The sequence below is a fragment of the Arachis hypogaea genome, chromosome 13 (genome assembly GCF_003086295.3).
Source record: "Arachis hypogaea cultivar Tifrunner chromosome 13, arahy.Tifrunner.gnm2.J5K5, whole genome shotgun sequence".
Lineage (NCBI taxonomy): Eukaryota > Viridiplantae > Streptophyta > Magnoliopsida > Fabales > Fabaceae > Arachis > Arachis hypogaea.
The window spans coordinates 137,386,878-137,411,054 of NC_092048.1; the positions used below are offsets into that span (position 1 = coordinate 137,386,878).

A 24,177-nucleotide genomic window follows, 5' to 3' on the forward strand; every position below is an offset into this window, starting at 1 on the left:
GTCCACGAAATGGGAGCATCATGTCAGGTACAGCAGGCACGAAATGGAGATCTCATTTTATGGGTGACAGCAACGAAATAGATAGATCAAATCAGGGGCAACAGAAGCGAAATGGACAGGCCATTGGTGTGTGTTTGGATTCACGTTGGTCAAACTGGAGTTTGAATAAAAGTAATTTTATAGAATTGATTTTGGGTAGAAGTGAGTTTGTGCCAACATGATTTATGTTTGGCAACTTTTACCAAAATTGATTTTGATAAAATAAATATTGTTTGGATAATATTAGTTAAAATCACTTCTAAATAAATAATTAATTAATTACTAAAAAAATATAATATTAAATTATAATATTATTTTTTAAATATATTTAATATTTTTTATATTTTTGTAGTATTTTTTATATAGTATTTTTTATAATATTCTATTTTAGTATATTATAATTTTTTATTATTATAATAAAAATTAATATTTATTTATAAATTTAAAAATAACATATAAAAATTGTCAACTTTTTAAATATTTTTTATAGTAAAAATTAATATTTATTTATTAAATTAAAAATAATATATAAAATAACATTTTTAGTACTTTTTTAAATACTCTTAATAATCTTATTTTTATTATTATTTTAGATTTTAATTTTTTATTTGTTATATTTTTATTATTATTTATAATTAATTTTTTATTTAATTTATCATTTTTAATAAAAAACAATAATACATATTATAAAAAATTAAAATAGTAAATAGTGCACAAAAATTAGAATAATTATTTAATTATTCTCAGTATTTTTTATTTAGAAAAAATTATGAAAAAAATAAATAATAACTAGCAACAAATAAAAAAATCAATAAAAAAATTTTATAATATACTAAAATGGAGTACTATAAAAAAATACTATATAAAAAATATTAAAAAATATAAAAAAATTAAAATACTTAAAAAAATAATATTATAATTTAATATTATATTTTTTTAGTAATTAATTAATTATTTATCTAGAAGTAATTTTAATTAATATTATCCAAACAATATTTATTTTATCAAAATCAATTTTGGTAAAAATTACCAAACATAAATCATGTTAACAAAAATTCACTTTTACCCAAAATCAATTCTATAAAATCACAATTTTATTCAAACTCCAGTTTAACCAACGTGAATCCAAACACACACCAATGGACTGTCCATTTCACGTCTGTCGCCCCTAATTTGATCTGTCCATTTCGTTCATGTCACTTATGAAATGGGATCTCTATCTCGTGCCTGCTGCATTTGACATGGTACTCTTATTTTGTGAGCACCTAGCCTAAAATGGTGTTGAAATTTATTTCGTGGCCGCCATATATAAAATGGAGCTGTGCATTTTGAAAACAATTTTCACTTATGCACATTTTCAAAATAAATGAATTTTCTGTACGTATATAAATAAAAAAGCCGAAAAAAACTAGCAGCTAATAAATAATATATACGTATGTTATATAAAAACTATACGGATAATATTGTATTGATCTCTGATCTAACTATAATAATAATAATAATTAAAATAAAAATATTATTTATATATTAAAATTAATTATTAATAATTATTTTTTGTGGTTGATTTTAATATACATCTCGTATAATTGTAATTAGAATACACGTAAATATAGTCAGAATTATTTGACAATAATCAAGCTAATAAGGCAAATGTCTGAATAAAGAACTAGCACTCTATATTGGCGGGAAGAAAATGTGGAGATATTTCTAATAACAAAATTAAAGTAATAAATCTTTAATTTACAGGTATCTTATATATGAATCATTGTCGAGTTAGATTTTATGATAAAAAAAAAGACAGTGGAACATTTGTTCGCAAATATTTTTTATTTTTTATTTTTTTGGTTCATTAAAAAATATCATGCATTATTATAATTAACTAAATCGAAGAGATTCTTGGTCATTATGTATTTTTGTCAAACTTAATTATTATTACCATTAACTTTAGCATCAAAGAGAAGCAAAATCTTGATGTGATGGGAAAGGTAACAGTTGACGTCTACCTTTTTATTTTATTATTTTTTTTTTCGGGTTTGCGCATGCATAATAGTTTGACAAATAATAAGAAGCTGCTGCTTATATGAAACTTAAGTTCACTCATAATTATTAACTAAACTACAAAATCTTCATTAGCAACCAGGGCCACCCTCTCTGCTAAAGAACCAATTTTCATGTTCCACCACGTGTTCTAAAACCATTGCCATCTAATGAGGCCATATATACTCCCTCTCTATGCATAAATAATTGTTTTGAATTTGGTTTTTTCGTGAGTAAATTTTTCGACATTAAAAAATTTCATTGGTAAAAAACTAAAAATGATAATTTATTCCATAATTGACGCAAGCCATCTGAAAGACAATTATTACTCTAATCATCAAATTCTAACTGACAATTACCAAATGCCAAGTCTTAGTTTCTTTTGAGCAAAAACAATATCCGACATTTTAATTTCTTCAATAACCAAGCAAGTATATGAACAATATTAATGTGTGTCCCTATTATTCATGGGATTGATATAGATATAATTATATATAGACATTTAGATAAATTAATTCTTATAAAAATATTAATAAAATTTTTAAAATAATAAACGTTGACAAACTGAATTAGTTTAAATTAAGATTTTTTTTCTAATTATAAAAACTAATTTATAAGTAATGTGACTATATCTATTATCATAAAAGACTTTATTAATATTTTTTTTTAAATTAATCCATTCAAAATATAAAATTTCAAGGATTTATTTATCAATTTAGTCTTATAATATATATACCTACTATCAACAACATTCCAATACCCCATTAGGTATGATACAAATAATTTGATTTGATCATAGTGATGATAGTCCAATTAATACTTTCTATCACACTCAAACTTAGCTGCTCCTATATGACTCTATGTATAATGCATGCTACACAAGACTCCAAAACACAAAGATAATGCATTTGTGAATTATGATTTGGTGAACGGTAACATAAATATTGTGACTATATTAATTGATAAGACATTTTAAAATTAAGCCGTATTGTTAATTTTGATTGAATAATGAACTACAAAAAGAAAGAAAAGAAAAGAAAAAGATGGGTAATAGTAATTACCTACCTAATTGGAAGTCTAATCACACACCTAAGAAGATCAAAGAGAAGTGTTTTCTTTTTTTATATGGTGTGAGGCTGAGAGTAGGGGTGAGTAAGGGTAGCGAGTATTCGATTACCTATTCGAATTCGAATCGAACTAATTAAATTAGTTATGGAATTAACGGGTAATTGGATTCAACCCGAATCAAACCAATAATCTTTGTTAGTGATTAGTTTGAATATCAATTATGGGAATGTGAAATCCGAACCAACCCATAAACCCGATCATATATTAATTAAATAAAAAGATAAAAATATATATGGTTTTTCAGTGGCTTTTAGTGAGATTATTCACTATTAATATGTTTGAATTTTAATGAGTTTAGAATGTATTTGATGTTTAACATGTTTAAATTATTTATATTAATGTTACATATTTATTATACTTGTTGAATTTTTAAAATAAAAATTTAGTTTTTTTTATGAATTTTAAAATTATCGAATACTCAATTATTCCAACCGAACCAATCCATTTTTAATCGATTTGATTTGGTTCGAATACAATACATACACACAAAAATATAAATCCAAACTAAATTGAACTAATTATATTTTGATCAATTCGATTTTAATTTTATTTTAAACTCGAAACAAACCAACTCATACTCACACGGAACTGAGCGCTCTCCAAGCTATGCATAAAATTCGATTTTATTCTCTCTATTAATGTCAAAACATTTTCTCAATGAATTGAAGGAATACTCTGACAAATTTATTTTATTTTATTTTATTTTTTGTCATGATTCAAAGAAGCATGCGCAGATGGATGGAGTGAGTGACACAAAGTACTAGGACACGGACATTACAATGAGTGAGTTTCTCTCAAAATAGAGCTTAACTTGTGCAAGTTATGTTACCCTCTCCTCCTTTCTAATCTTCAGGTTTCAGAAGCCCCATTAATAATTGAATTGATAAGGACTGAAATGTTAGTTACTTGTGCAAAAAGAGCAAGTTTCTCTCTTAGATGCATAAGCAAAACCAATAGAAAAAAAGACAATGTGTGTTTAGCTATATTTGCTTACCAATAATTTAAATTAGTTAGCCACTGACATATTCTTTTTTATTTGAAATAATTATTTATCTGTTCTAAATAATACATTGAAAGAGACTTAAGTAATTTTTTATTCTTATAAAACACCTGTCTTTGGTTTTGTTATAGTAAAATTTAAAAAATATATATTTTAATTGTTGTCATTATTTTTTTCATAATTACTGATGCTATGATAGGTTAAATGTTAATATAACACGTTTTGCTATATCAGTATTTCAGTTTGCTAATCAGTATTTTAACATATCATATATACACTTACATAAATCTAAAATTTATTTAATTATGTTGAAAAATTAACATATTCAAATATAAACTATGTTTAAATGCATTAATATTTTCTTGATCACTTTTATACAAATGGATTGTTATTAAAAGACGGAGAAAGCTGTGTTAAAGTTGGATTTGATTTCTCTAAAGAGAATGAATTAATAAATTGAACGAATAGGTAAAGAATTAACTATTTTTTAGATAATTTAATATATGCATAGAAGTTTAGTTCAAAGTGACTTAACCATTTTATTATCAAATTGTGCACTTTAGAGAAATTAATTCCGTGAAAGTTATATGGCAAGGCTTAAATATTATATAAAGAAGAAGAATAAGAAAAAGAAAGATATGGCTACAACTACAAGTGTTTAGGTATATTTGCAAGGGAAAATTGGGTACAGGAGACAAGCAACATGGAATGAGTGTGATGTAGTTGAAGTTATATGGTTCAGGGTTTTAACATTAAAGGGGGAAAATGATAAATAAAATGGTAAAGGAGACAAGCAACATGGGGTTTGTGCAATAATTGAATGTTATATTAAGTGAAGCATAACCTTACCATGTATTTTGCTAAGTCTACACATCAAGGACTCACTGACACACCCAAAATGCAATTTATATTTTGCAGCTTGCTTTGATAGAGAGAGAGAGACCACACTTTTCAATTACTCCAAACAGAACCAGATTCCTTAGGTCAAATGCATACAATTTAAGGGACGTGGACCCAAAATTAACAGACCCATTTGCTTTGGTTCAAAAATATTTTTTTTTAAATAATGTGTGAAGAGATAATGTGTAGGCAAAGTTAAATTGGAAATGTGGGTGGATCAGCATCCACCTAAAGGCATTTATGAGCTTTGATACAAATATATAACGGATGCAGATAAGATCAAGCTAAGCTAGGGTGGGAAAAACAAAATATCTTCTGACAAAAGAGATTTTAACTTTCAAAAGGATAAGATTTATCAGGTTATTATGGTGTACAGAATATTGGCATAATCACATCATATTTTGTTTTCAGGATCCATAATAATTTTTCTTCCAAATATATATATTACAAAATAAATTGATGGATCCCCCCCCCCCTTCCTTTAAATCAATTTCAGATATATATGAAGACTAGTTATTTTTTCTTTTGATTTTTCTCTAAATTATAGACATTCATTAATCTAATTTGAGTAGCAAAATAAAGTTGTAAGATATTCTTTACCAAAAAAAAAAAAATTGAAAGATATTGAATTTTCTTTTTTCGGTATTACTTAGTATAATTTTCTCCCAAGTATAAAATTACTGAGGTGAACTAAGTATTTATAGATTCTTTTTTTTTTTCCTAAGGGAATTGTATTAAATACCTTAGTCATTCACCCATACAGCTGCACACAACCACCAATAGTCTATTAATTAATTGAAGTTTCTATTGTTTTTTTTTTTGGGAATCAGCATAGATTAGTATATGGGGCCTCTTTTCATGAAAAAAAATACGAAGCCCAAAATAAACAACAGAACTCATCATTGAGGCAAACATTTGGACTGACCCAAATACAGACAAATCTTCTTTTTTAAAACATTATAATAAAAATTCAATTAATTAAAACATATCTGGTGGTCGTGCCGGAGTGGTTATCGGGCATGACTAGAAATCATGTGGGCTTTGCCCGCGCAGGTTCGAATCCTGCCGACCACGTTTATCTTAGCCAACTTTTATTTTATATGTTTGCAATCAACATAAATAACTGACAGTTAGTTCCATGCAAACTGATCCGGAAAAAAAAAAAAACTATAATATATTGGAAGAAAGAAAAACAAACAAGAAGCATGCATACATGATGTTGTATGGTGTGAATTGCTCTGTAAAATGGTTTCTCTAGTAGCTCACTATACATTTCTCTCTACGACAAAATTCTCCAACTGAAATCGCAAAAGAAGTTAAAAAAAAAAAACAACCTATTCAGAGCATTCTGATATCTATTTTCTCACTACCTCGTATGCTAGCTTGGTGATGCTGCTTTAAGCGTTAGGCCCTGTTGTGTATAGGATCCGATCCTTTTCGCACTCTTCTTTTGCTCCATTGATTCGGATCAAAACCATTCGAATTTGCTGAATTCATCTTCCCCTTCGCCTTCGCCTTGAGGGTAGTATGTTGATCCTCATGCAGAAACCTGTGATCTTCTTTGCCGTGTCTGCGTGTAAGTTCTAAACTTCTCAAACCAAACACTTTCTCTGTTTGAACTGATAACAACATAATGCAGATAACAAGAACAAGAAGGATATGTATTCTAGAAGAAGGACTAAACGTCATTTTCTATTTTCTCTGCTATGGAGAGAAACTTCTTTCTGCTTATGAGTTATGTCTCAGTTCGAAACTTAAGGCAACTTGGAGGGACCCTATTGGAATTTTTAGATTCAGCTCGAATCATTATCAAGCCTGATATATATATATATATATATATATATATATATATATATATAACTAACTAACTAAACCAAACTATAATTTTAAGGCTGTTATTGAAAGATCTGACAAGATTGCATAAAGGGTTTGTTAGAAATACCCTTGAGAAGGCAGGTATCTTTGTTCAAATGTATTTGCCTAACTCACTATCATATACTGCTTTTGTCTACTAAAAGATGCGAAACCCAATTACTTGGATTCTTGCCACATCACACTATTTATATGCTTGCATCTATCCATGTTAAAGTACTCAATAATCATAAACTATTGAGGAATGTTATCTATTGTTTGATAGAATAATGCATAATCTATTTAGACTCATTCGTTTATAAGAGGTTATTTAATAAATGATATTTTTTTTATAAAGAACCATTTATATCTCTTTGATTAATTAGTTTATTCTTAAACGTTTTTTACTGAATAATAAATGCTATATTCTTTGTTAATTAAGCAAATTTTAATTTTTTTATTTGTTATATTTTGAATTATTAATTCAAATTTAAAATTTAAAATTTAATGTTTAAATTTTAAAATTAAAAAAAATATTATACTCCTTACATTTTTTAGAACTATTAACATTTGCCTCTCCTCAATACAAATATGGCTTATATATATATATATATTATATATATATATATATATATATATATATATATATATATATATATATATATATATATATATATAGCCAATACCTAGTTAAACAAGGAAACAATGTATATATTTTTCATGACAAAAACCACAATTCTTCTTTGCATACGAAAATTGATTATGTGTGAGGTTATCATGGTAAACTACCATTCCTTTGTTATTAAGGAAAGTTATGATTAGTTGCTTTTAATTAGAATAATGACCAAGGAGACAAGAACTATGGGGGGCCCACCCTGAACCAGAAGATTGCTACAGTAGCAAGCAAGTCATATAAAGAATAGAATTTGGAGGAACAGAAGCAGCCCCCAAAAGGAACAAACTACTGCTTTATGCTATTTCTAATATCTCCTTCTATTCACTTTAGAATTCCAAGCTATCTACCAGGCAAACAAAAATTGACCACTACCCCTTTTCTTGCCCTCAATCTTTATCTTTATGCTTTGTTAGTACTGTTATTAATTTAATCTTTATATTATAATTAATTTGCCAAGGGCTTTCTAATAATAAGTTTATTCTTTGGTATAATTTTAACTTCAAATATCACATGCTACTAGAAACTGTTTAAAAGAATATAAATTCTTCACTTTATTATAACTGTGGTGATGATTGGCCTCGTTCTTAGTGAAATAAATAGCTATTGTTATTGCTTGAGATAGTTTATTCTTCTTGATTTTTTTTTTCTGTAAAAGAATTTGCAAATACCAATTAAAGTGCAAGAACTAAATGACTAGTTGCTTTCCAGTTTCCATTATTCATATTTTTTCCTTGATAAGGTTTGAAGTTGCCTTTTGATGTGTTTTTTTCTTTCATGTCTTGTAGTAATTAGCCTCATGCCGTAAAAGAATATGCTTTGATTCTTCCCTTGAATAGTCTTAGTGACTTGCACTGATAAATTTGTCTAAAATCTCTATACCCCAAAAAAAAATGTCTAAAATCTAATGCTTAATATTTTGCAATACTTTTGCTGATCCCTAGATGTTATCAAATGCTATGCACATACTTCAATTGCAAATAGAATAAAATATACAGTGGGGTCATAAAAATTGGATCATGTGGTACCATTACGTACCATACTAAGGTTAATATACTTATTGAATACCCTCCATTTATTAACTTTCTTCTTATGCAAATAGAATATTTTCACAAATATTAATGTTACAATAGAAGGTCACTTAGTTTATGAACGTTGTATAAGATATGTTTTCCAATTTATATAAATATAAACATATTGGCTTTGTTAGATTCTCAGATCTCAAGAATGGTCTTAAAGCAGTGTGCTTTTGTAAATTTTGTTTTGAACCAAAGTGAGCTCCATAAGGCTCAGCGTGTCTTAAAATAATAGAGATACAACAGTACCACATAAAAGAGAAAAAGAGCAATATAGCAAAGTTAAAGCAAAATTGAGTTGTAATTTGTACAGATCATATCCCCCTCATCTTTAAACTATTTTGGTGCTTATTAGTTATTTGCTTTATCCATGGAAAAGTTTAGCAATCTTGGATGTGCAACGAAAACATCCATATCATACCTAATTTTTCATGGTTTATGAGATTCAAATATCTTGTTGCATGAACTATCAAGTATGGTATAGATCCTGCCAGATTGAACAATGCTTTGCTTCTTGATCACATTTTAGGGAGAAAAGGGTTAAAATTGATAGAACTCCCATTATTTATATCTTAATTCTTATACTCCCTTTAGTTCATAATATTCGTCCCTCAAAAAATTTGACGTATTGGACAATACTATAGTGAAGAAGACCAATAACTTCTATACATGATGAAGTAGTGTGGCTAAGCATAAGAGTAACAATCGTCCCTTTGTACTTTTCGGAGCGTTCAAATATGTTAAGTTTAAGTTTTTAATGCATTTGTAATTATTAAAATAAAAATAAGTTGAAGATTAATACGTTGTGAATTTAAGTTTTATTTAAAAGTATGTTGTTAGCTTGTTGCATACACAAAGCATGATTGGAACTTTCCACACTTGGTTAAGCAACAATCCAAGTTGGTTATTTGCAAACATGTTTGGGTGAAGGTATTTCTTGGTTTGGGCCCAAAATTATGGAGGAGTTAAGAATATTAGTCCAGTTCATGACCAAATAAATAATATTAGCCCAGTAAGTCCAAAAAAAAGAATATTAATCCAGCTTGAAGCGTGGAGTTTATTTTGTTGTGTCTAATTGGCGAGATCAAGTTTGTTGATAATTCCAGCTTTGGTCTTGGATCAATGGCAGCATCACCTGTCTCGCTGGGAGCTGCACCCAAGTTCGAATTCTCAGTGAAGAATATAAAATCAATATTAGTAGTCAAATGTGTGTGAGTGCTTGTGTTGTATAATCTAAGATTGAAAGTTGTCCAATTCATCGACAAAAAAAATTTTGTTGATAATCCGATGGCTCGTATAAATGGTCAGAATATTTGAAGCAAAAGGCAAAAGTTGGGCCTACAAACAGAATGTCACAGCTTCCTTAACATTATAATCTTCTTCTACTTCCGATTATATTTTAATCATTTTATAATGTTGACGACAATAAAGAAAAAAATTATAATGTTGGAGTAGGAAATAGGAATATTAAGAAAATGATTTCTGTACGGCACGATGCACGTAAATTATGGGTAGGCTTCATGGCTGGGCTTCCTCATGAGGCTGCAGACTTACAGTGTTGTCAAGTGTTAAGAATGGCCCTAAACGCATTACACATGGGCTAATATATAAATAAAATTAGATATAGATATAATTAGAAATATTGTAAATGGAAGTATTATAAATTATAAAAGAAATATTAATGAAAGTCTCTCTTTATCTCTTGGATTCTCTTAATTCTTGTCCCTGATCAATAATTCTTTTCCTTCAGTTACACGCTTTAATAGAGTCACTATAATCTGATTCGTAATTTTAGGGTTGGAAGTGAGCCAAGTTGAGTCGAGTTAGACCAAGCTCAAGTTTGACTTACAAAAATTGAGTTTGGCTCACGTCTCGACTCATTAACAATCGAGTCTATCTCTTAAGCTCAAACTCGACTCACCGAAAGCTCACGAGCTGACTCAAATAATAGAAACATAAATACATAATCTATAATTTTATATCAATAAATTATAACTTATATATTTTAAAAAATATTTAAAAAGATCAATTTTATATATTGTTATCTATCTATAAATTATACATTTTTTATTTATGTCCTACATCAAAATTATATTAAAAGGTAAATATGAAATTTTAAATAATTAAGATCATTAATGTATATAATTATATAGTACTATTTCATATGTATATATATAATATTAAAAATATAGATTAAATGAATATATATATATATATATATAATCGAGTCAGCTCACGAGCTAATGAGCTGAGCTTATCCAAGCTCAAATTCGGCTCATTTAATTTATGAGCTCAATTTCAAGCTCAAGCTTGGTTTACTAGCTCACGAGCTTAGCTTATCGAGCTATTAACGAATCAAGCTCGAGCTAGCTCATGGGCTGGCTTAACTCACTTCCAACCCTATTCGCAATCACAGTTCTATTTATATCCATCAAATCAAACCTATATTTACAATTACCTCAATAAAATCTCTAAATCCTAATGTCTATCCTTTCAATATCAATACTATTATAATATAAAATAGTTTTGAGATATAATAAAAAAATGAGCTCAAAGTAGCTAAAATTTATTTTATTTTACATTTCTTAATTACTTTTAAAATAATTGAGTAATATTAGATCAATAAATATTTATATAGATATTACATTCATAATTAAATTATAGATGTTAAATTAAATACTGTAACTTTGACCTAAAGTATGTCTATGGACCTCCCACATGTTAACATCTCATCTAGTTACTATTTTCTCAACAAAAAAACTCAATTCCAAATTCTATTTTCATCCTTAAAACCAAAACTGGAATAAGAAAAACAAAACTAAATTCTACTCTAGACAAGGCTGACAAGCCCCATTACAGACAAGGAATGCAAAGGTGGATCTTTCGTTAGTTGGAATTGAGCCTACTTTGAGTTATGGGTAAATAAAACTGAATGTGTTGACTTGTTTTATTATACTATTATATTTCTAATAATTATTTGGCATAGATCATGTTTTTAAAACTTAGTATGTTTAAATAATTTGGCACAAGCATACCCGAAAAAAGTAAATAATATATTAGTAGTTGTTTGGCACAATAATGTTTTAACAACTACTCAATGATTAATAAATAATTTGTTTGGAACTTTTAATAAAATAATCAATGATTGATGTAAATAAATCAATTAGAAAAATAACGCAAATAAAATGATTAGGAATAATTTAGTTGGTATAACCATTTAGCATGTGCCGTCGCCAGAGTTACCAAGTCAAATTTCTTGTTATTACTACCTCGAAGTGAAATGCTTAAATATATTTCTTTTCCAGTAGTCTTAAATATATCGCTAAAAACTCATATTATACGGCCAAAGATATGTTTGAGCTTTAAATTCTCAAAACTTATTTTAAAATAAATTTACAATTTAGTTGCACAAGAACCACACCCAATAAAAATTGTTAATCTTTGAAGGGATGATTACCCAAGTTTCTTATATCTACTTTGCAGAGGGCTAAAAATAGGCTGAGGTTAGATCAATAAATAAATCTGTTTCGAATTAAAAAAAAAATTAACTACCATCTCAAAGTTGCAATTTGCAAAGTGAATGTATGCAGGTAGGTACGTTAACATTAGGGCGGAGAAAAATCAAGAGTACTATATGTGGCATTTCAACAAAGCCATCTTTTTTACATGGCGCATCGCCATTTCGTACACATACACTGGCATACAAACAAACTACACTTGTTCCTGGTGTGTACTCACTGCAGGTCCTGGTGCAATGGCGAACTGCAGACCCCTACGCTGCCCGGATTGAAAAACGAACGCGACTTGAGTTGCCGCCAGTGCTGCAGCCTCCTGTTTCACCATAACACGCGAAATAACTATGAACAAAATTGAGCAAACTCGTATTAAGTCGATACTAAGTTAAAAGCAAGAACAACTAAGTCTTGTCTCATTTGCCATAGAGGGATACATCGATACCAAATTCATTATCAAAGCTAGATTTTTTGGAAAGCAAAACTGAAACTTACTTGTCTTTGTCGCCGACGTTGCAAAATACTGATTGCCCAAGCCATGATGTAGCAAGGCAAAAGAAACCCAGCAGCTCGAAGCAAGAAAAGCTGTGAGAAAAGGCAACTTAATTAGGTTTTTTTGGCGGTACATTTGAAGGCCAAGCAATCGATACTATATGATCTACTTACAACTTAGCCAAAGGTCCAGAAGGAACTCAAGTCACTTACAGAGAAGAAAGTGGATGGATCATCATCGGCATCTTCATCTGTGACTGCAAGTGCATGCCTCAAGAGTAGAAGAGCCATCAACTGCAACAAATAGAATGAACTGGACTTAAGATCATGCTCAAGTAGCTAACAACACTAGCCTAAGCATATTAATGAAGTCAATATATGCTTAATGTAAATGGTGGACAAATGCATCGACATGCATGCACCAGCGTTTAAGCACCCTAAAAATCATAACACAAACAAATAACTTAAAACTCCAAATTAATATGAAACATCAAATACCCTACAAACTTGATACTCCTTTAGAATGGCCTGAAGACTATATATGTTTCTGCCCAAGTTCCACAAATAATTTTTTAAAAGTGTCTTCAAGGTTAGTGCCTTACAATAAGAGCAGCTGATCGGCAAAATGCAGCACCGCTGGCATTAGAAGCAGCATATCCATCATACTCTGCTTCCAAGAATTGGCGTTCCGCCTCAGCAATTGCCAAGAGACGAGGATCCCGCAAGTCCAAAGGTGTGCCAGAAATTGTCCAACCTCCCCTGAAAAAAAATGGTCATGGGTCATTAATCAGTAGTTGGACAACAATTTCAAACAAATAGGGAATATCTATTTCGAGTTTGAAATAAAAGGCTTACACATAAAAGCTAACACAATCAAATGAAGACTATTCTAAACATACAAACTTTCAGCTTACCCTATATCAATGGTAGTTTCTTCAGGATGTGCACGTGGTGGTGGGGCAGTATAACCAGGTTCATAGGGCTGGGAATGACATACACAAAAGGAAAAAGAGCAAGTTTAGTTTTCAATTTGGTTTGATCCAATAAATCCTCACACCAATGATGAATATGATGAGCATGTTTAGTTAGCACACTGAAGATTTCCACCCTTTTCCCCCAAATCCCGGCAACACACAGCGGCGAAAGCCCCCTACCACACAGCATGCGGATATCTTGCATTAACAACTAAGATGCATACCTTGTGACATATCTCACAAATAATGTCTCCTTTCTCATCGCACCAATGCTGGACGCACTTTCTGTGAGCATACTGAGAAAAAAAATTTCCAAGAAATTCATGAATTAGAAGCACAGAAAGGATCTAAAAACCAATGACCCATGAACAACGATGTCCATCCATTATTATTCTTCAACACACGGCATCAACATTTAATTGGCTAGATGGACAAATAGTGTTTCACAAAAACATCTTCCCAAAATAATCATAAACATTTCACCAACTAATAGCTTGGTGAATATTCACATAGTATTGCACGTCCACATCTTTGGGGATAAACAGAAACATTAGAAATGCAGCATTTTCCCCATCAAAAATTTAAAAAGGGAAAGAAAAAGCACATGCATTTTTCCAAACCCATAAATTTACGACAAAATTGATGCAGCAACAACACCATAGGCATTTATAATCAACAAAGAGCTGCTTGCAATTTTAGTGTTCACAAAAAATTGAGCTACCATAAGGCCAAATACATTATCAATTAAGAAAATTAGAACACAAACATTTTTAGGGGGGGAAAATGACCTCATTCTTTAATCATCCTAAACCTCAATTATTAAAATAAAATTGAGAGGAAAAAAGAAAAGAAGAATGTACCTTGAGACTACCGCTGCAAGCACATGGCGACTCGAGATTGTTGACGGTGTCTTCCTCCTGACAAATGCGGCACTCCGCCATCTGCAACAGCGGCGCCTCCTCATCCTCCTCCTCGTCCTCGTCATCGGCTCTCGGAGCAGAATCGGAGGGCCCCGCCGTGGCGGCCGGAGGTTCATCTAGCGGCGGTTCGGGTTCGGGAGATGGCTGAGCCGGGTGCTGAGCTAGCGGCTCGACTGGCACAACGGGACGCACCAGCCGGTCAACGTACAGCACCAGATGATCGCTCATTTCTCCCAAAAGACTGAATAACAAATAATAATAAACTAAAATTTGAGTTTTAAAAAATAAAAAATATAAAAAAAAAGTTTAAAAAAGAAGGGATAAGGAAGGAACTAAGAAGGGAAGGGGATCGGTTTGGTGAATCCTGAGAGATAACAAGGGAATCTGAGACTCAGCGGCGAAAAAGGAGCTGAGACAGACCTTCAATTAATGAAACGAGAGAAAGAAAGGGGATTTTGGCGTGTATATAGCGAGGAGGGCCAAATGCGCCTTCCAATAGGGGTATCCTCGTCATTTCGTTTCCACTGTGTTGCCGCGTGAAGGACCCGTTCCCCCTGCTTTCGGGTTTCGGGTGGGCCCCACGCCTTTGGATTCTACTTGACTACTTCTATTTCTTCTATTTTTCTTAGTCCACGACACCTGTCACCTCCAACTACTACCGATACAATCCCATTCCAGAAATTCTTAGATATTTTCTAATATTTTCCTATGAAATATCCTTTTAATGCTTCTCTTTCTTTCTTCCAGCCTACAAATAATGTGTCAACACTAATTTTAATTAAAATTTATAAAGTCAATGTATAAACGTGCATTAATTTGGTGAATCATAAATAAAGATTGACCTAGAAATTTTATCATTAAAAAAAAAACTACAACCATAAATGAATTTAATATATTTTTTATTTTTTAAAATATTTTAATTTGATAAGTTAAAAATTAATTTATTAGTTAATAAATTACTATATATATAATATAAAATTTAATTATAAATATTTATTTAAATAAACGAATAAGTTGCTCGTTTAACTAAATCAAATAAATTTAGAAGAAACCAATATACTAGATCAGCCACCCGGGTTTTGAAGACTTTGGTGGGTCCTTATTGAGCCCAACTAACTAATGGCATTTGATTTTCATTTTTCAATCCAATTCCGATTAAGTCTCGTAGTCGTATAGAAAGGGGGCAAGCTAAGTTTTTCGGTAACTTTTTTTAAAAAAAATTTCAACATTCAAATCCAAAATTACTGGATTGTTTTCTGTAAACAACAGAAGTTGGCATTTCAAAGCCCTTTTCAAAATCCACTATTATTCATGACCAAAAATATAAATTCAACTATTGTTGTTTAGGGCATACAAGTAGTTCCCACTAGGACCAATTTTATATTGGACTTGGCTAAACTCTTTTATTTCATATTTTTTACATAAACAAATGTGTCCTATTACACTGACCCATATATTGTTCAGGCCTTATTACCTCTTTTGCCAAGAATGGGCTGATGGTTCTGAAGCAAATAGATCATGGTTGATGATGCCATAAAGGAAATTATTGCTATCGTCCAGAAAACCATGTTGCTTGAAACTTGAAAGGAAGGATCATGATAAAAACATAAACTAGTGAAAATTTTAATATTTTGGCTTTTCAATAATTTATTTTTACAGTAAGCATCTTAAATTCTTAACAAGTGCTAGCAAATATCTTTCATATTTATTGGTCACTAGTTATTTTTCTCTAATATTATTATTCATTAGTGCTAGTTACTATTAGCTTGAATGTTTTACTGCCACCAGGAAAACATTACTTGTCTTTATAGGTTATTAGTCTGAATAGTCACTACGTGATTATGTTGGCTTTTGTTTTTTGTTTTTCTGTTTTTTTTTTCTCTACTTTTATGTTGAGTTTCTTCAGTTTCAAAGAAAAAAAAATATTTGTACACTAAATTATCTACCAAAATTAATCACTATATATTTGTATATAAATATATATATATAATTTAATTTATTTTTAATATATATTTTATATTGATAGTTGATTTAATAACTGATTTTAGTGTATACTTAATAATTTAGAATGGTTGTTATAGAATATAGGGTGTACGTACTAATCAAACTTTAACAAATTAAAGTGTATCCAGTATCCAAGTATAAGCAATTACTAATGTCCAAGTATAAGTTATTACCAAATATGTCCTTGATGACATGTGAGTGTGCATCCATATAATTTAATAAACAGAAATAGTCCAAGATTTCGACTTCTAAAGGGAAAAAAAGGAGACCCACTTTCCTTAGATTGATTAGCACAATATGTGGATATGCAAATACAAATTAAAAGTAGCTAGAGACAGTTCTCGATTTTGAGAGGGGAAAAAAAGATACATAATTAGTGAAGCGTTGATGATTTACTCAGAACCTTGCTTGTAACATTTGATGATAAATTTCAAAATTCAAGGGGTTTGATTAATATTTTTTCCGTTAAGTATTCATTATTGTTTGTTTTTAGTGTAATTTTGTTCTGTTTTGTGTTTCCTTTCTAGTAAAATGAAGCACTCAAATTGCCGTGAACCAGAAGCATTTCTAATAAGTTACTCCTATATAATGCCAATGAACTAACGAATCCCACCATCAATAGTGGCTTATTCTTTGCCTTCATTAATAATAATGACAGCTTCTATGATCTGGGTTAATGAAAATAATAGATAGGGTTGTTTTTTTAAAGAAAACATTTATATCAGGTTTCTTTTGATACATCATAAATTTGCATACATTGTTATACCTCACAAGTGTAAATATATGCATGTCAAACATCAATGTTAAAAAGGATATTCAAATAATATAGAGCCGATCGCTAAAATCTAATAAGAATGTAGGGCGGTTTTCAAAAGGTGCGTGTGATGTTTTTAAAAGATCAGAGCTCAGTAATAAAAATAATAACACAAATATTCAATACATGAAGAATATCGAAATATTCACAATACAATATGATAATAACTATAAGCAAGTAAATATATTAACTAAAGTAACAACAAGAACATATGGATATTTTAATGTGAATTTTTTTTTTTAAAATCACAAGTCATTAAGATTAAGAAAATGACTTCATTATAATTAAATATGAGATACAAGAGAATCTCAAATAAAGCACAAATAATGCATATAATCAGTCAATATTTCAAAACATCAAAACTTACAAATAAATAACAAGAAGATGAAAAAATATCCAATAACAAAATTACAGTTTAAAGCAGATTTCTCTCTTTTCAAACCTCCAATCAAAATCTTCATCGTTCAAAATGAAAAATAAGATAAGATAAAATTGAAGTTCAAATTTTAGACTGATTTAACGGTGAGTGAATGAGAAACTGCTGTTTGAAATATATTGTTATGCACAAAAATAGAAATTATATTTTCTTCTCTTCTCTCTCATTTTGTGGCTGTTCTTTTTCACTCTCAAAGATTAAAAAAAAAATCTTATTAGAATAGTAACACAAAAGTGTAAGAAAATATCGCAAAAATTTAAGTTTAAGTCTCACAAAAAAGAGAAAAAAATCAATATTTTTAGTTTCAAAAGGATTGAATATGATATGATAGATATTAATATTAGAAAAATGTTAACGGTTATACTTTTTTTTATTAACATTAGTCAATGTTTTGATTCAATACTATATTTTTATATTATTATAATTTAGAATTTAGCATTTAATTAAAATATAGAATTTAAAAATTATGATTTAAGATTTAATCAACGCTTATTTAATTACAATTATTGTATGTAATAAATGTATAATAAAAAATACTTATTTATAAACAAAAAATACAATATAATCATAATAAAAAAGTAATCTAATATCAAATTAAATAAATATAAAGTTAATATAAAATATATTTAGATATTATACTAATATCCTAAATATATTTTAAAACTATATACCGCGTATTTAACAAGATTGACTTCATTCATGCTTATTGTATTGTTTTGCATGTTTCTATAAGTGCTTATTGGCCTTTACTCTACAAATGGACGTTTTGAAAGAAGAAGTGAGTGGGATAATTGACGAAATTCTTCCATGATAATTAAGTACAATATACATACATAATCGCGAGCAATAAACAAGGGTGAGATTCGTGACATCATTATATAGGACCCAATATATATACATACTTCAAAGTATGTCTATCATTCATGGGGTTTGATAAATCCCCGTGCAAGAAATAAAATGATCCGCAATTAGAAATAATCCAAATATACCTTTTCCTTTTGTGTATCTTAAGGAGATATATTATTATTCCCCATGCATGAATGATTGATTGAGTTTGGATTGTGTAGGTATTATGACGTTATAAGTAGCTAGCCTTTTCCTTTATGACCGTTCTCTTATTCTATTATCTGTATTATGACATCATAATAATAAGTAGCTAGTATTTTCGGGAAGGTGATGAGTTTTTCTTGCAAACATCAAAATGTTGAGATGGTTATTTCAAACCATCTCAGGTACTGTATATTTATCTCAAAATAATTTTTATTGCATAATATATAATAAAAATTTTAGGGATATAGAAATAATATGTCGTTATAAATAGAGTACACTATTATTTTTATCTACAAATATACTAAATTATAAATCTTCAATTCTAATATTTTTATTGTATTAATGTGACAATTTCTGGCACCTATGAACTTGTCATGCTGTGAAAATATACACACATACATGGATCATATTAAAAATAAATTTCGTTCACTATAATTTTAATTATCATTTAATCATTTTCATCATCATTTTCTCTTTTTTAGGCCCTAAACAGCTAAACCACTGCGGTACTTAATTCTTTGAATTTAATTAATCTAATTTGAGTTTATCACAATATTATTATAGCTTTTCTCTTACCATAAAGAATTCAAATCTTAAACTTTAACAAAGAAAAATAAATAAATAAATAAGTATATCAAACTATTTTAATTAACCTTAAGTGCCACTTTTAGTACTAAAGAAAATATACTATTACTTTCTCTAAAACAAAACAACGCGTGTCTAGCTCGTTCAACTTAGGGAAAATACATATATTTAATCAAAGAAGACTTGTCTTTTTCATAAGTTCATTCTTTTTTTTTTTTAAAGCCTGTCTATGTATTATCTTATCTTCATAAAGATTATTAATGCATTATTGTTGCTTTACAGAACATCATGCAGCAAAAGTATATGTGAAATTAAAAAGGAATAAAAAGACAGTAATTATGCATATATTTGGAGATATGTAGAGGTGGGGAATTTCAACACTACTACCTACATTTTGATATTGATTGATTATTATCATTAGCAGTTTGGTATAGCTTAGAGTTAGGTCGTGCTTTGCGGGGAAAAAGACAATTTAATTAAATAAGTTAAGATAGTTAGAGCACGTAGCATAAAATATCATTAAAATAAGATACATAGAGATTAATAGATTTGGTTTCTAGTTTTAAATTTAAATCGTATGTCATATATATTTCATTAATTAATTATTCCTTTAAACCAAGAGCAGAGCTTAGTGTAGTTGAAGGGGAGCAATCACCCCTCCTAGATTAATAAATATTACTATTAAATACTATATAGCTAAGTACTACATTACACCACTAAAAGTAAATGTTAAAATGGGGCGCCAGAATCTTCTCATCAACCTGAAATTGCAAATCTTAGTGTTTGCGTTATGACACCACCAAGTGATTGAGGACAGGTTGCATGCATAAATAGAATTCGCTGTCTCATCATCCTCAATTGAAAAAGAATATAAAAATTATATTACTATTACTATTACTATTTACTTTAGGTAAAAAGAAAGAGAAGAATGAATTAAAATTCTATTCATTGTTATTTTATAAAGAATATGCAGAGCAGCAAAGCGGAGAACTAAAGTTTGTGCAACAAGGAAAGAAGGGTAGTAGAGTATTATTAGAGTGGTTAGTAGTTGGAAATTAGGTTAGCAGTGGTTAGTATTTATGAGGTTAGTTTGTAATATCTAATCTCTATATATAGCTTAACTCTTGTATCATGTAAAATACAACTTTAATATATATATTTTCATTTCCTTTAATCTCCTCCTTTTAAGTTTTATCAAAGGGAACTATGAGCGTGTGAATTATTTCTCTTAATCTTGCTAACCAAATACAACTAGAGGTGTTCTATTTATAGACAAATTAAGAACAGAAAACTATATGTGAAAATAGTCAACTGAGATAATTAAATAATGAAATTCAAATCATAATAGTTATTAATTTATGAGAAATCAGTTATTCTCCTAACAATTTTTTTTCTAAAACATAATTCCTCAAGAAGAGTTAAGTTCTTTCAAAATTTCAAGGCATCAAACTGTATCTTTTTCTTTTATTTTTATTTCATTCATCATTTTGAAAGAAATTTTTTATATATTCTAATTCTTATTTCATCATTTCTGCTAATACTTAATAGTGACATACAATTTGTGAGACTTCATTGGAAGTTAGTTACAAGAGTTAAATATCAGTAACTAACTCTGGCTATAAATATAGTACTTCCATTGTATTAACATTCCATTCATTCATCTCTTATCAATACAATTCAGTTTCTCAAAGCCTTTGTCTCTCTCTCTCTTTCTCCGTTCTCTTTAATTTGTTCTCAACATTCTTGCTTGAACAGCAAGCTTTCTTTCTCTCTTTCTTGGATGCTAATACAATTTTCATCATGATCCTCATCACCACCCATCAACACTTGAACAATGTTATGTATGTCATGACTCACGTGTAAGTGAAGTTAACATACATATTATTAGAAGCTAAATTAGTAAGTGTAGAATGTTTTAAGGATCTTGCATAATCTTAAGCCTTAAAGAAGAACTCTAGCAAAAAAAGTAGTGAGTTTATTTAATTTTAATTGGAAAGATTGCGAATTAATTTTTTTAGTCAGTAATTAGTTAATATTTTCTTTAATTTTTTCTTCTTGTAATCTTTACTTATTTGTTATTTTATTGGTTGAGTTGGTATTCTAGTAAAACAGTTATTTTAAATATCATTGTACGAATTATTTGAATAGAATAATTTTCAAAATACCAATAATCAGGGGTGTGCTATTTGGGATGTTATTTATTGATTAATTGAAGATTAATGCATGATCAATTATTTATGCTTAAATATGTTTTAAATTTCATTAGATACATAAAAATATTTAAGTTATACAACAACTCTGTATTTTTAGCAATGGGAGAACATGTCACCACCTTCATAAGTATCAATTATTATCCTTAATAATTTATTTGTTTAATTTTGTTATAATATAAAAAAAATAAATAACAAAAAAAATTAGGGGACCAATATTTTTTTCTTATATTTTAAACCAATATTAACCAACTTCTCTTTTTTTCCCCATTAAAAATGTAGGTCTCAAGCATTTCCAAATAATGAAATAGATCTTATTATAAGTTAAAAACCAATAATTAGACCTGTTCGAGGAGAAAACATTTCCCTAGTATTTTTTTTTTCAAAATATATCCAAATATGGTAAGTATTTTTTTTTTTCATATGACAAGCACACACTAATAGGCTCATTTGACTATAAAGTGATGGATCATGACATGTGGATGGACTTGAGTGTGGAGCCATTGCTGGCCTCCTAAAGAGGAACGTAAGTTATTATGTAACCACTCTTTAATATTATTGATCATGATGCTTATCTACTCATCATTCTCACTATCCTCAGGTTCATGGTGATTCATTTTTGACAACAACTCCAATTAGAAGACTATTACTATTATCACATGGAGAGCCAAAATTCAGGAGAATCTCTTAGAGGAGGAACATCCTTCTTCAAAACATGTTTGAACGGACTCAATGCCTTGTCAGGTACTATATCTATCATATCAAACTATATAACTTTGTGCCAGCTATATTAATTATTCTAATCTCTTCTCTTTCTTTTCCATAGGTGTTGGGATACTCTCAATGCCATATGCAGTGTCTCAAGGAGGGTGGATGAGTTTAATTTTGCTCCTCATTGTTGCTACTGTGTGTTGGTACACAGGATTGCTTCTTCAAAGGTGCATGGACGCACATCCATTAATCAAATCCTACCCTGACATAGGCGAGGTTGCTTTCGGTTACAAAGGAAGAACCATGGTAGCCATCTTCATGTACTTAGAGCTCTATTTAGTTGCGGTAGAGTTTCTCATACTAGAAGGTGACAACCTTGAGAAGTTGTTTCCAAACATGGATTTCAAGATTGGTAGCCTTAGAATTGGAGGCAAAGCCGGTTTTGTGTTGCTAACTGCGCTGGCAATACTACCCACAACATGGTTGAAAAGTTTGGGAGTTCTGGCCTACATTTCTATTGGTGGGGTTGTGGCTTCTCTTATTTTGATTGCTTGTGTTGTGTGTGTTGGTGAAGTTGATGGAGTTGGATTTCATCAAAAAGGAGACATGATTCATTGGAAAAGGTTGCCTTCTTCTGTGAGTCTCTTTGCGTTCTGTTATTGTGGACATGCAGTCTTTCCTACATTGCGTAATTCCATGAAAGATAGAACTCAATTTTACAAGGTACTAAATACTTTACACAAATAGTTTTAAGAAAAAAATGTTACTCATTATTTGCTATATGCAGGTTTTGATAATATGCTTCATCACAAGCACTATAACATATGGATCCATGGCTACCATAGGGTACAAGATGTTTGGAGAACATGTGAATTCGCAGGTGACCTTAAATCTTCCAACAAAGAAAATAAGCACCAAGATAGCAATTTACACAACATTAATCAACCCTTTCACTAAGTATGCTGTTATAATCACCCCAATAGCCAATGCTGTTGAAGAAACATTATTTTTGTACAAGGGTAGACCTATTGCCATCCTCATCAGAACCACTATTGTGCTAAGCACTTTGCTTGTGGCATTATTTGTTCCCTTTTTCGGCTATGTTATGGCATTTATCGGCGCATTTTTGAGTGTCACATGTTCATGGATTCTGCCATGCTTGTGCTACTTAAAGATGAACAAAGCAGCTCAAAAGTTTGGAATAGAATTGGTTATCATTATAGGAATTTTGTTTACAGGGTCAATTATTGCTCTACTTGGCACTTATATCTCTGTAACTCAGATAGTAAGTCATATCAAATTATGAACATGGAGCGTTCAAAGTTTTCTAAATACTAGTTAATTAAGCAAACCTATTGGTTATGTGCGTGGTATCAAATCAAATTAAATAGTGTTTCAATGGATGAAATAATGTGTGTGACGTACTTATATTCCAATGAATATTGTCCTAAAGCTAGCTCGATAAACTTTCAGCATCTCAAAGGTTCTTTATGAATTTGATCAAATTTCTAATCTCTTTAAATAGGGTTATGCTAGGTAATCAATAACCACCAATTCGATATATCTATTTTTCACATTATTTAGTATTTTTATTGTTTATCTATAATTTTTTCTCTAAATATTACTAATTTTATAAGGATACAGAGGAGTAATGCACAAAGTTCGAAACAAAATTTCAACCTAATCAAAACATATTGCAATTTAATACAATAACACTCAAAATTTCAAATTATTGTTAGCTCACCGTTTTGGAATTAGAAAAAGT

At 29.5% G+C, this 24,177-nt stretch overlaps 2 protein-coding genes and 1 non-coding gene across 7 annotated transcripts; 2 read left to right on the plus strand and 1 right to left on the minus strand.

Annotated features, from left to right (window-relative positions):
- The first annotated feature begins 6,096 nt into the window (after positions 1–6,096).
- On the plus strand, positions 6,097–6,178 carry TRNAS-AGA (transfer RNA serine (anticodon AGA)). Its single transcript has one exon. It is a non-coding gene; the product is annotated as a tRNA-Ser (tRNA).
- Positions 6,179–12,208: 6,030 nt separating this feature from the next.
- Positions 12,209–15,096, minus strand: LOC112791937 (uncharacterized). Of its 3 annotated transcripts, none has more exons than XM_025834983.3 (8): positions 14,936–15,043; positions 14,543–14,843; positions 13,907–13,978; positions 13,623–13,690; positions 13,311–13,467; positions 12,922–13,002; positions 12,712–12,801; positions 12,209–12,535 (listed from the first exon to the last, which is right to left on the minus strand). In XM_025834983.3, the coding sequence occupies exons 2-8, from the start codon at positions 14,828–14,830 to the stop codon at positions 12,416–12,418; spliced, it is 876 nt and encodes a 291-aa protein (XP_025690768.1). In that variant the 5' UTR covers positions 14,831–14,843; positions 14,936–15,043; the 3' UTR covers positions 12,209–12,415. The 3 variants fall into 3 exon arrangements, with proteins under 3 accessions (XP_025690768.1, XP_072068856.1, XP_025690769.1); XM_072212755.1 differs by having other exon boundaries at positions 12,209–12,561; XM_025834984.3 differs by having other exon boundaries at positions 12,209–12,561; positions 14,543–15,096.
- Positions 15,097–20,514: 5,418 nt separating this feature from the next.
- Positions 20,515–23,744, plus strand: LOC112791938 (amino acid transporter AVT1I). 3 transcript variants are annotated; one of them, XM_025834986.3, is made up of 5 exons: positions 21,139–21,350; positions 22,164–22,227; positions 22,303–22,445; positions 22,528–23,135; positions 23,200–23,744. In XM_025834986.3, exons 3-5 carry the CDS (start codon positions 22,361–22,363, stop codon positions 23,716–23,718), a joined length of 1,212 nt encoding a protein of 403 aa, XP_025690771.1. In that variant the 5' UTR covers positions 21,139–21,350; positions 22,164–22,227; positions 22,303–22,360; the 3' UTR covers positions 23,719–23,744. The 3 variants fall into 3 exon arrangements, with proteins under 3 accessions (XP_072068857.1, XP_025690771.1, XP_025690773.1); XM_072212756.1 differs by having other exon boundaries at positions 20,515–22,227; XM_025834988.3 differs by lacking the exon at positions 22,164–22,227 and having other exon boundaries at positions 21,142–21,350.
- Positions 23,745–24,177: the final 433 nt, after the last annotated feature.